At 38.5% G+C, this 13,920-nt stretch overlaps 1 protein-coding gene across 1 annotated transcript in view; it reads left to right on the forward strand.

Moving 5' to 3' along the window:
* The window catches only part of MYOZ2 (myozenin 2), a 51,970-nt gene that overhangs the window by 25,864 nt on the left and 12,186 nt on the right, over positions 1–13,920 (forward strand). The window contains exon 5 of the mRNA XM_014344713.6: positions 2,607–2,790. Within this exon, the coding sequence (XP_014200199.1) occupies positions 2,607–2,790 (184 nt within the window). The remainder of the gene's footprint in view (positions 1–2,606; positions 2,791–13,920) is intronic.

A 13,920-nucleotide genomic window follows, 5' to 3' on the forward strand; every position in this document is an offset into this window, starting at 1 on the left:
AGATAACTCAGCATTATCAAAAAAGAAAAAGGTTGTTATTTAATGATATCTATAAAAAGAAATTAGAAAACCTTGAATGTTCAAAAATGGGAAAAGATTACATAACCATGGTTCCTTAATTTAATAGATTATTGTGAAACCCTTAAAATAATTATGAACATGATACAGAAACATTTAAAAGTATTTTAAACAAATTTGGGGAAAAAACATAATATTACACTAGATGTTCTAGTTATGTGATCATTACGTTTATGGGTGAAGAAAAACTGGAAGAAAATACACAAAACTAAATACTTGTGTTAGGGTGGTGGGATTTTGAGGAATTTTAAACAAATTTTATAAAACTTAAAATTGTCCAGTTTTTAAAGGTCTTACCTCTGTTCAACTCCAGGAAAGGAATAGGAAATAAAATGTGGTAGTTATGGTTATAGAATTACATATAATATACAAAGACAAGACACAGGAAAGAGAACTCTTTCCTCAGGGAGGTAGGAATGGCTGCATAGAAGGGTGACCTGAAGCCAAGGCTTACAGTAGAAATTCGCACATGACAAGAAGTAGGGAGAACAGTCCAGGCACAGGAAATGAATGGACCAAGTAGAGGGGCATAAGGGGCACCCCAAGCAGCAAGTAACTAGATCCATAGTCCTGGAGCAAAGAGTGTGAAAGGAGAAAGCAGGCGGTGAGGCTGGACGGGCTTAAGGGCCACATGGGTCATGCTGAGTGGTTGCGATTTTGTCCTGGGAGGCATTAGGGTCCCCTGAGCAGGGGAAGAGCTGGCCAGTTAGGAAGGTCTCCTGGGGCAGCAGTGTGGAGGCTGGTTGGGAGAGGATTAGAGCTAAAGGATTAGTGTTGAAGCTGTGGCGAACACCCAGGCAAGAGACACCTGGACCTGACCCAGGGCAGGAGTAACGGAAATGTAAAGAGAATTTTTTAGAGCAATGTTCCTCGTTGTTCTGTTTGTAGACCACCTGCATAAGATTTGTATGAGAGTTTGTTAAACATTGGAGTTTTAGGTAATACCTGAGACTCACTGAAGCCAGACTCCTGGAGGGAGGATCCTATTATCTACATTTTAAATACGTATCCAAGATAATTCAGACAAACAATAATATGAGAGCCACTATTTTAGAAATCCTTAGGTAGTATAGTTGGTAACACTTTGTGATTTGTTGTGGGGATGAGGGAGACTTTCGGATAATGCTCTGTCTTGGGCATCTGAGAGTAAAGTGATAACATTTGCTAAAATGACCAAAATAGAAAAAGAAGCAGAATATATTAGAAAATGGCTGCATTTAGGTCTAGACAGGTTATAAAGGGTGCCAGTGGATCATTTATTTTGATAAATATAGTAAATAATTCAGTAGAGGGCTTGATTATTTTTTTAAAAAGTCAGAATTATCAATACATAGGTCACAATTGAAGCTATGAATATAAATGGAATTTTCTAGGTAGAGTGCATTGTGTAAGAAAAGAGCTTTGAGGAACAACAGTATTTAAGTGGTAAGCAGAGAAAAGGAGCCTACACAAAAAGATTTGTATTAGATACTGGAGGCAATCTGAAGAAAATTAAATAATCACAAATAACTGTTTAGACATGGAATTATCAGGAAGGGGCTTTTTTTTTGGAGGAGACAAACATTTTAGTGTAAAGAGGAGATAGGCATGCTTTGACAGAAGAAAATCAAAATTATTGCAGAGATGGGAAAGAGCATCAGAGAAATCTAAAAGTAGAAGTCATCAAGTGGTAAAGGGATTTGACATGGTGGAAGAGAGAATTGCAGGGATATAACTAGGTAATATGGCAGTGTAAACAGAAAGTAGATAACTGTGCCTTAGAAAACTGGAAGAGTGTCACTCTATGCATGTGAAAAAGGTTTAAAGATCTATGCCAAGAATTTCCGTGACTTTTAAACAGTATTTACAGAAAATTCCCAGCTGTTATGGGAAGAATAAACTGGGGAGGTGAGATCAGAAGCAGAAAAGCTAGGTAAGAAATCTTGAGGAACAAAATAAAAAGGGGATGGGTACATTGGGAGTTAAGAAGAGCTGGGCCTGAATAAGGCCGTGGGAACAAGTTACTTCATCTTCTTGAAGCTCAAACATTTTACAGAGCACTCAGCACTTGAAGACAGACAAGACCCAAACATCACCTCTAAAGAATCAGCTCTGGGAGGAGGGAGATTTTGTCTGCATTGCGATTTCTCCTACTTTAGACTACAATAGGCACTCAATATTAACATTTTTAAATTAATTAATTGTGGTATCTAAATTCTAGTGTGAATTAATGCAAGGAGCACAATTTTTAGAAAACTAAGTGAACAGTTTTACTGGAAATATATATATACTAAGACAGTCAAGAAAAAACTGTATAATTTGGAAAAATTAAACATTAAGAAAAATGGTTTCTTTTTAAAGTTCCATAAGCTTACAGGAGCTCTAAAATGTCTAACACTTGCAGACTGCTGTTTTCTAAGGGATCATGAAAAGGATGCATGCTTCATAAATTTATCCCAGCATGAAAAATCAAACATGGTAAAATGTTAGGTGGAGGTTAGTAACTCTCGGGCACAGTATTTACTTACTTTTGCTATATTTTTCCAAAGGATATTCTGGACCACTGAAGGAAATTCCTCCTGAAAAATTCAACACCACAGCTGTCCCTAAGTACTATCAATCTCCCTGGGAACAAGCCATTAGCAATGATCCGGAGCTTTTAGAGGCTTTATATCCTAAACTTTTCAAGCCTGAAGGAAAGGCAGAACTGCCTGATTACAGGAGCTTTAACAGGTAATACAATGGTCCTGGGTGACACTGTTGGCATGCAATACCAAAATTTTTTCATCATGGTACAGATAACTGAATTCCCTGGTAGAAAGCAATTTTTTCTTTTGAGAAAAGAATCTAAATAGCAATATAGGATATCTTCTAAGCCTAGGCAAAGACTCATTTTTGTAATATTACTATTATTTTCAAACTTGGTCATTTTTAGTATAAAAATGAAGGAAATGATTCAGAAACTATCATTGGTATAACATCAAGATTATCCCTTGATACTTTAAAAATGTTATTTTAATAATAGTTTCAAATCCAAAGATTGATCTGGGTTTATGCATTGTTTCAAATGGCAATAGTGTTCAAGAATTTAATAAATAATTCACATGCAAGGCTATGAGAATTACTGTGTAACTCCAGATTCTATCTTACATTTTTGCAGGCTTTAGGACAGATTAAAAGTAATTTAGAGACTTAATGGCCCAAGATTCCAGAAGAGGTACAACCCAAAACTTATGCTATCAAAAATATCACCAAATGATATCTGTGGTATAGTTTATAGAATGGGCATTCATTTTTCTCTGTTATTCAGTTTTTATAATTTCCATGGATATTTTGAATTTTTAATAGTCTCATAATCCATTATTTGATCACTTGACCTTCATTTTAGAGTAAAATATCTAATATCTAGTATGCTGTCTCGCACTCAAAAAAAGTTAGACTCAATTTATAGGCAGCTTAATAACCATTCATTTAAAAATGAATAAATTAATGAGTAAATTTTTTTATTTAAAAAAAGAATGCCAAATAGACTGCATTTAAACAGTGATCTTCTTAAGTGATCGGATGTGGTGGCTCATGCCTGTCATCCCAGCACTTTGGGAGGCTGAGGTGGGTGGATCACTTGAACCCAGGAGTTCAAGACTACCCTGGGCAACATAGCAAGAACCCTGTCTCTACAAGAAATACAAAAATTAGCCAAGAGTGGTGGCATGTACCTGTAGTCCCAGCTACTTGGCAGGCTGAAGTGGGAGGATCACTGGAGCCCAGGAGGTGGAAGTTGCAGTGAGCTGAAATCATGTAACTTCACTCTAGCCTGGGCAAATAGTGAGACCTTGTCTCAAAAAATAATAAATAAATAAAATAAATAAAAATAAACATTGTACTATTAAGATTTTAGTTTTTGCACACTACCATTATTAGTAATACATCCCTTGCATGAAAGAGGTGTACCATGGAATTTAAAGAGGGGTTGAGGAGTGGCAGGGAAAAAAAGTTGGAGGCCCATTCTGATCAATGTTATAATTTTTTTTTCAAAATGAGAGTGTAGAAAATTATAACAAGTAAAACATTAGGGGAAAATGGAAATTAATGGAATAACTTGGATTTGTTTTTGAGATTAAGTGCTTAAGACATGCTGTAAGACTTCTCTGTATCTTGTGGCTTTGGTGCCCTGTACCTGCTGAGCAGCTTGCCTGTAGTTCTACACACACTGGTGTGGTAATATTTGGGTTAGTTATAAAGAGATGTCTATTGACTGTATAAATACCAGGTGAGTACTATATCAGTGAGCACAATACCATTCAATAGGAAATGTAGCTCCCTGTGTTAATCAAAGCTTTTGTAAATATTACATGCTGTGTGTGTGTGCATGTGTGTGTGTGAGAGAGAAAACTTAATCTGCTAATACTTCTCTTTTACTTTAGAACATTTTATTCCTTTGCATATCTACATCAACATAGAAATAAAAACTTAGGAATTAAATTCTTTCAACATGATAGTATATTCTTAGACTTCTTATTATTAAATAACATTAACAGATGAAACAAAACATGATATGATACATAGACAGCCCAAACAGATAGCTGTAAGATCCTTTCTAACCTTGAAGCGTATGTAGGCCAGGTGCGTATGTACAGGCTGGGGTACATGCCTGTAATCCCAGCACTTTGAGAAGCCAAGGTGAGCTGAGCCCAGGAGTTTGAGACCTGCCAGCACAACATAGTAAGAACTCAAAAAGTGAGGCGAGAGGGTCACTTGAGCCCAGGAGGTTGAGGCTGCTGCAATGAGCTGTAATCACACCACTGTACTCCCACCTGGGCAATGGGAGAGAGACCCTGTCTCAAAAAAAAAAAGTATATGCACAGGGATACACAAAGTTTAAGACATTGTCTAGTACGTGCATTGCTTTAGAAGTCCACTTAAAAAACAACTAAACAGTGTACAGGCATACCTCGTTTTATTGCGCTTCACTTTACTCTTCTCGGCAGATACTGCATTTTCTCACAAATTGAAGGTTTGTGGCAACCCTGTGTCAAGCAAGTCTATCGGTGCCATTTTTCCAACATCATGTGCTCACTTTGGTAATTGTCACAATATTCTGGTTTCATTATTATTATATCTGTTATGGTGACCTGTGATCAGCAATCTTAGATGTTACTATTGTAACTGTTTTTGGGATGTCATGAACCATGCCCATGTAAAAAGGCAAACTTAATCAATACATGTTGTGTGTGTTCTGAGTGCTCCAATGACCAGCCGCTCCCCCATCTCTCTCCCTTTCCTGGGCCTCCCTATTCCCTGAGACACAACAATATTGAAATTAAGCCAATTAATAGCCCTATAATAGCCTCTAAGTGTTCAAGTGAAAGGAAGAGTCACAAGTCTCTCATTTTAAATCAAAACCTAGAAATGATCAGACAGTGAGGAAGACATGTCAAAAGCAGAGATAAGCTGAAAGCTAGGCCTCTTGTGCCAGTTAGCCAAGGTGTGAATGCAAAGGAAAAATTCAGGAAGAAAATGATAAGTGCTACTCCAGTGAACACATGAATGATAAAATAGTACAACAGTCTTAGTGCTGATATCAAGAAAGTTTGAGTAGTCTGGATGGAAGATCAAACCAGGAACAACATTTCCATAATTTAGCCAAAACCCAATCCAGAGCAAGGCCCTAACTTTCTTCAACTTTATGAAGGCTTAGAGAGGCAAGGGAGTTGCAGAAGAAAAGTTGGAAGCTAGTAGTTGTTGGTTCATGAAGGCTGAGGAAAGACGCCGTCTTCTTAACTTTTATAGCACAAGGTGAAGCAGCAAGTGCAGATGTAGAAGCTGCAGCAAATTATCCAGAAGATCTAGCTAAGAGGATTGATGAAAGTGGCTACAGTAAATAACAGATTTTCAATGTAGGTGAAACAACCTTCTATTGGAAGAAGATACCATCTACGGCTTCCATAGCAAGAGAGAAGTCAATGCTTGGCTTTGAAGCTTCAAAGAACAAGCTAACTATCTCGCTAGAAACTAATGTAGCTGGTGAATTTGAGTTGAGTTGAAGCCAATGCTCATTCACCATTCTGAGAATTCCAGGGCCCTTAAGAATCATGCTAAATCTCTGTTTGTGCTTTATAAATGGAAAAGCAAAGCCTGAATGACAGCACATCTGTTTACAGCATGGCTTACTGAATATTTTAAGCCTACTCTTGAGACCTATTGCTCAGAAAAGAATATTCTTTTCAATTTATTACTCTTTATTGACAACGAACCTGGTCACCCAAGAGCTCTGATGGCAATGTACAAGGAGATTAATGTTTTGTTTTGTTTTGTTTTGAGACGGAGTGTCACTCTTCACCCAGGCTGGAGTGCAGTGGTGTGATCTCGGCTCACTGCAAGCTCCGCCTCCTGGGTTCATGCCATTCTCCTGCCTCAGCCTCCTGAGTAGCTGGGACTACAGGTGCCTGCCACCATGCTCAGCTAATTTTTTGTATTTTTGGTAGAGACACGGTTTCACTGTGTTAGCCAGGATGGTCTCTATCTCCTGACCTCGTGATCTGCCCGCCTCGGTCTCCCAAAGTGCTGGGATTATGGGCATGAGCCACTGCGCCCAGCCTAATACTTTTTATGCCTGTTGACACAACATCCATTCTGTAGCCCATGGATCAAGGAGTAATTTTGACTATCAAGCCTTATTATTTAAGCAACACATTTCATAAGGCTATAGCTGCCATAGAAAGGGATTCCTCTGATTGATCTGGGCAAAGTAAATTGAAAACCTTCTGAAAAGAATTCACCATTCTAGATGCCATGAAGATTATTTGTGATTCATGGAAGGAAAGCAAAATAATAACATTAACAGGAGTTTGGAAAAAGTTCATTCCAACTCTCATGGTTAACTTTAAGGGGTTCAGGACTTCACTGGAGGAAGTAAATAAAGATCTGGTGGAAATAGCAAGACAACTAAAGCTGGAAGTGGAGTGTGAAGATGTGACTGAATTGCTGCAATCTAAAAAAAACAACAACAAAACAACAACAACAAAAAACCACCTGAGCAGATCAGGAGTTGCTTCTTATGAATAAGCCAAGAAAGTGGTTTCTTGAGATGGTATCTACCCCTGCTGAGGATGCTGTGAATATTGTTGACATGACAACAAAATATTGAGAATATTCCCTAAACTTAGTTGATAAGGCAGTAGCAGGATTGGAGAGGATTGACTCCAATTTTGAAATAAGTTCTACTGTGGGTAAAATGCTACCAAACAGTATCATATGGTACAAAGAAATTTTTCATGAAAGGAAGAATCAATTGATGCAGCAAAAATCACTGTTGCCTTATTTTAATAAATTGCCACAATCAATCCAACATTCAGCAATCACTACCCTGATCAGTCGGCAGCTATCAACAATATGGCAATCACTCCACCAACAAAAAATTTCAACTTACTGAAGGCTCAGATGACCATTAGCATTTATTAGCAATAAAATATTTGAAACTAAAGTATGTACTTTGTTTTTCAGACATATTGTTCTTAAGGACACAATGCTATAGATACTTAATGGACTACAATACAGTGTAAACATAACTTTTATATACGCTGGGAAATAAAAAATTTCATGCGACTTGCTCTATTGTGATACTCTATTGCAGTGGTCTGGAACCAAACCTACAATATTTCCAAAGTATGCCTGTAATTATATCTTTGGCTTAAATGCTTGCTAAATGAATAAGACCAAAGGACATAGGTAAGATTTTCACATCCAGCTATGGCAGACTACTTTATATCAGAACAACTTCATAAAAATAACCAGAAAAGCTAGTTTTAAAAAATGAGTTTTAAAAATGGTTTAAAAGCTACCAAGGAAGTGAGTACTTGAGGCCAGGGTTCTGGAGATGGGGAAATTTAGAGATTTTAACCCAACATGTGGTACCACGTTTCTCCTTGAGGCACCTGTTGATTCATCAGCAGCACTAAAAGGCTAAAAAGCTGAGTAAACCTTTTGGCAGCTTCAAGTCTGGGAACACCAAATAGGAGTATAGGGTCTTCCAGGGAGGAGGGGTCTTGGTAAATATTCCATACTTTCGGCTGGAAGTCCTAAAGGGCTATACCATTGGAAAAAAGGTGAACAAGTAATACTTCAGCCTTCATAAAACTAAATATTGCTCTCAACCAACAAAATCTTAGATTGGATAAAGGCTATCTCCCCTAAATCAAACTGCCTGCTCTGACAAAAATGAATCCCTTCTAGAAAGAAGATGACATCTCTTAAAGACTTAAATCATCCTACAGGTTTTTTTAAAAAAAATATTTTTTGTCGTTGTCATGGTGGTGGTGATATACACATAACATAAAATTAACTATCTTAATCACTTTAAGCATACAGTTCAGTGGTATTCAGTACAATACTTCATAATGTCATGCCACCATCACCACCATCCCTCTCCATAACTCTTCATCTGGTAAAACTGAAACTCTGTACCCATTAAACAATAACTCCCCATTCCCTCTCTGCCACCATCAATTCCTGACAACCACCATTCTACTTTCTGTCTCTGTGATTTTTACCACTTTACGGGCCTTGTATAAATAGAATCCTATAGTATTTGTTTTTTTTTTTTTGTGGCTGGCTTATTTCACTTAGTATAATGTCCTCATGCTAAAAAAAATTTTCATAAGTTTATATTACTATAAAAGTCAAAATATTGACTACCACTAGGGGCTAGAGGGTATTGTGATTGGGCAGGGACCATGGGTAGAGCTCTGGAGTGGCTCTTGATATGTGTAGTCCTTTCCAAGATTATTCATTTCATAGACATTATGTATACTTTCTTAAGTTTTCTGTACTTGTGTTATATTAAATAATATAAATGTTTTTAAAATTCCATAAATGGAATTAATAGCAGATTAGATATAGCTGAAGAGAGAATTGCTAAATTGAGGCAGAAAGTGTTCAAGCTGCAACATGGAGAAAACAGGATTTAAGATGCAGAAAAACAGCAGAAGACATACTTGGAGCAGTAATAAAAATGCCAATATATGTGTGTGGTTGGAGCCTCAGAAGGGAATAAGAGAGAGAAGCAATATTGAAAGAATTCATGGCATAAGATTTTTCAAAATTGACAAAAGACATCAAGCTTCAAGTTCAAGAAGTACTACAGCACCCAAGAAGGGTAAATGCAAAGTAAACCACACAAAAGGCACATGATTGTAAAATAAAGACAATTAAGAAAATCTTAAAGCGAAGGAATAATAGACACATTATCTTAAAATGAGTAAAAATAAGACAGTTGATTTTCCAACTGAAATGATGGGAGAGAGTGGATTAACACTTTTAAAATAATGAAATAAATAACAGCCAACCTGTAATTCTATATCCAGTGAAAATATTATTTAAAGGTAAAAGTGAAGACATACTTACATAAACGTTTTCAGAGAAAGATGCTGTTTGTTTACCCCTGCCAAACAATAATACAAGAGTAATAAATAAAAGGGGTGAGTATAGGAAAAGAAAAATAAAGATGTCATTATTCACAAATGACATGATTATGTCCATAGAAAATTTAAAAGAAGCTACCAGTAAATCATTAGGATTAATAAGTGAATTTAGTGAGAGCACAGAATAAAAGGTCATCGTTAATAGTTATTTTTATATACCAGCAATAATTAGAAAATAAATAGTATTAATTAACTTTTACCTTACGTTTTGTGCACTTTCTGTATCTTACACTTCAATAAAATTTTTATTTCAAAAAAATCACATAGGCAAAATAATCTCAATAGGTATCTGGGTCTTTATAAACTAAATGTGACAAAAGCCATTCTTTGAATTAGTCCAGAACAAAATCTAGTCATTTAAAATAGAGGCTAAAATAATTTTCAGGTATAAAATAATTTTCAAGTTATTATTTTCAATTTATTATTTTCCCTATTGTGGGTTAACATGATTTTATTTTATCAAACTACTCAAAATTATAAGAAAGCCATTTGGCCAAAGATTTATTTTGTCATACAACTATTATACATATATATTTTTAATAAAATATTTTATTTTATTTTCTGATTATTAAATAATTTAACATAATATTACACGAAGACTTTATTCTTTATTAAATAATTTAACATAATATTACACGAAGACTTTATTCTGATATATCTATTTTTCACATTTTTTCCAAACACACAAACACACACACAAAACAAAACAAAAGAAAAAAACAGAAGAAAGAGACAAAGAGAAAGAAGCAAGCAATTTCCAGTTATTTCCAAAGTCCTTGCAAAGAGTAAAATAATATTGTTTGGTAGTTTACATTGTGATGTGTAATTATTAGATATTGCTGATAAAGCCTAGAGAGGTAAGATATAGTCAAATGGCATTCAGCAATGATAATGAGTGGATGAAAATCGGCTTCTAAGTCTTATCACAATTTCAAAATGGCCCAGAGTTTAATTCAACTTTGAATTTTTGTAGTTCCTCTGAGTGTATTCAAATTTTATGTTACATTCAAATAATATTCCATTAAACCCATGAGAAAAAGTAAACCAGGAGCAAGGAGGCTTGTAACCCCCCAAAGGGTTCTCCTTGCCCCCTGCCTAGACAGAGCTGATTTATCAAGACAGGAGAATTGCAATAGAGTTTAATTCACGCAGAGCTGGCTGCATGACGGGAGACCAGAGTTTTATTATTACTGAAACCAGTCTCCCTGGGGATCAGGCTTTTTAAGGAAAATTTGGTGGGTAGTGGGGACAGTGAGTCACGAGTGCTGATTGGTCAGGTGGGAGATGAAATCAGAGTGAGTCGAAGCTGTCCTCTTGCGCTGAGTCAGTTCCTGGGTGGGGGTCACAAGATCAGATGAGACAGTTTATTGATCTGAGTGGTGCCAGCTGATCCATCGAGTACAGGGTTTACAAAATATCTCACTGTTCTAAGGTTTTACCATAGTGATGTTATCCCCAAGGAAAAATTTGGGGAGGGTCAGAATCTTGTAGCCTCCAGTTGCAAAACACCTAAACCATAACTTCTGATCTTGTGGCTGATTTGTTAGTTCTGCAAGAACAATCTAGTCCCCAGGCAGGAAGGGGATTTGTTTTGGGAAAGGGCTGTTATCGCCATTGTTTCGAAGTTAAACCATAAATTTCTCCCAAAGTTAGTTTGGCCTATTCCTAGGAAAGGAAGAGGAACAGCTTGGAGGTTAGAAGCAAGATGGAGTCAGGTAAGATCTCTCACTGTTATAATTTTCTCAGTTATAATTTTGCAAAGGCAGTTTCGGATTCCCAGTTCTGCTTCAAAAAGCTGTATGACTTCGGGTATGTCACTTAACCTCTTATCTTAATTTCCCCATCTGCAAAATAAATTCTATAATGATATGATTAAGTACCTTTAAATATAGTACATTCATTAGCTACTTAGTAGAATATTTTAACTTTTATACAATCATTTTACCTACTTCTTTACCTTATAGAATAATTAGTAATTATTATAGGTGTATTATATATCCAGTACTATTAATTTTCACAAATGTAATCCATCACTGACCCATCAAAATAAACAAGAAAGTATCTACTAACTGTGAATCTGAATGAAACAGGCTGATTCTTCACTACATAGATGATGAAATAGAAAAATCATTTTAAGTCAGACCTATGTTTGAAGAATTTCTATGTTATGGGAACTGGGGAGATAGATGCACAGGTATTTTTCAGTAGACTATTTTAAATCTTTCATTGGAAACGTTTGCTTCACTAACTTTGACTTAAACTTGAAACTATTTTCAGGGACCTTAAAAATCTTATGAGTAGTCTCTCGCTTTGAAAACTTAACATCTCTATTAATGGACTCTCATTTAATTTGTGTGTTGAGGGCAATCAAATTCAAACAAACAGGATGTAGCCTCAATGACGCCAAAGAAAAGAAAACTGCTTTCCAAACAGCAGCTCTTCATTGTATCTGTGGTAGTGAGGGGTGACAGCGTGCTGGCAGTCCTCACAGCCCTCGCTTGCTCTCGGCACCTCCTCTGCCTGGGCTCCCACTTTGGCGGCACTTGAGGAGCCCTTCAGCCCACCGCTGCACTGTGGGAGCCCCTTTCTGGGCTGGCCAAGGCCGGCGCCCACTCCCTCAGCTTGCAGGGAGGTGTGGAGGGAGAGGCCCGAGCGGGAACCGGGGCTGCATGGGACGCTTGCCGGCCAGCTGGAGTTCTGGGTGGGCGTGGGCTTGGCGGGCCCGCACTCGGAGCAGCCAGCCGGCCCTGCCGGCCCGGGGCAATGAGGGACTTAGCACCCAGGCCAGCAGCTGCGGGGGGTGTACTGGGTCCCCCAGCAGTGCCAGCCCACCGGCGCTGCACTCGATTTCTCACCAGGCCTTAGCTGCCTTCCCGCAGGGCAGGGCTCGGGACCTGCAGTCCGCCATGCCTGAGCCTCCTACCCCCTCCATGGGCTCCTGGGCCGCCTGAGCCTCCCCTGCTCCACTGCGCCCAGTCCCATCGACCACCCAGGGGCTGAGGAGTGCAAGCGCACGGTGCAGGACTGGCAGGCAGCTCCACCTGCAACCCCCGTGCAGGATCCACTGGGTGAAGCCAGCTGGGCTCCTGAGTCTGGTGGGACCTTGGAGAACCTTTATGTCTAGCTCAGGGATTGTAAATGCACCAGTCAGCACTCTGTATCTAGCTCAAGGTTTGTAAACACACCAGTCAGCACCCTGTGTCTAGCTCAGGGTTTGTGAATGTACCAATGGACACTCTGTATCTAGCTGCTCTGGTGGGGCCTTGGAGAACCTTTATGTCTAGCTCAGGGATTGTAAATACACCAATCAGCACCCTGTGTTTAGCTCAGGGTTTGTGAGTGCACCAATCCACACTCTGTATCTAGCTGCTCTGGTGGGGCCTTGGAGAACCTTTGTGTCCATACTCTGTATCTAACTAATCTGATGGGGACGTGGAGAACCTTTGAATCTAGCTCAGGGATTGTAAATGCACCAATCAGCGCCCTGTCAAAATAGACCACTCGGCTCTACCAATCAGCAGGATGTGGGTGGGGCCAGACAAGAGAATAAAAGCAGGCTGCCTGAGCCAGCAGTGGCAACCCGCTCGGGTCCCCTTCCACACTGTGGGAGCTTTGTTCTTTCACTCTTTGCAATAAATCTTGCTACTGCTCACTTTTTGGGTCCACGCTGCTTTTATGAGCTGTAACAGTCACCGCAAAGATCTGCAGCTTCACTCCTGAAGCAGTGAGACCACGAGCCCACCGGGAGGAACGAACAACTCCAGACGTGCTGCCTTAAGAGCTGTAACACTCACTGTGAAGGTCTGCAGCTTCACTCCTGAGCCAGTGAGACCACGAACCCACCAGAAGGAAGAAACTCCGAACACATCCGAACATCAGAAGGAACAAACTCCAGACGCGCCACCTTAAGAGCTGTAACACTCACCGCGAGGGTCCGCGGCTTCATTCTTGAAGTCAGTGAGACCAAGAACCCACCAATTCCCGACACAGTAGGAGATGGGAGGTGGATGATAAAACAGAAGGAAATGTTTTCATTTATAAGAGAAGAAAATGATCTACAAATCGGTAGGAAAAAAACAAAATAGAGCTGGATAAAAAGGGGAAAAGCAATCCACTAATTGCCAACCCAAATACTGTATTTTAGTGCAGAGGGATGTATCTTCTTTGATGTAATTCAGAAAACAAAATAACTGAATAAATTCATTTCTGGAATAAATAAATACAAGGTTAATTGATCAATTTTTGCTTAAATCTAGAAATGTCCAATTGTAATCTATTGCATCTAATGGATAACTATTCATTCTTAAAAAACAAATAATGGGCCAGGTGCAGTGGGTCACACCTATAATCCCAGCACTTTGGGAGGCTGGGGCTGGTGGGGTTA

The sequence above is a fragment of the Pan paniscus genome, chromosome 3 (assembly GCF_029289425.2).
Source record: "Pan paniscus chromosome 3, NHGRI_mPanPan1-v2.0_pri, whole genome shotgun sequence".
In the NCBI taxonomy this organism is placed as follows: domain Eukaryota; kingdom Metazoa; phylum Chordata; class Mammalia; order Primates; family Hominidae; genus Pan; species Pan paniscus.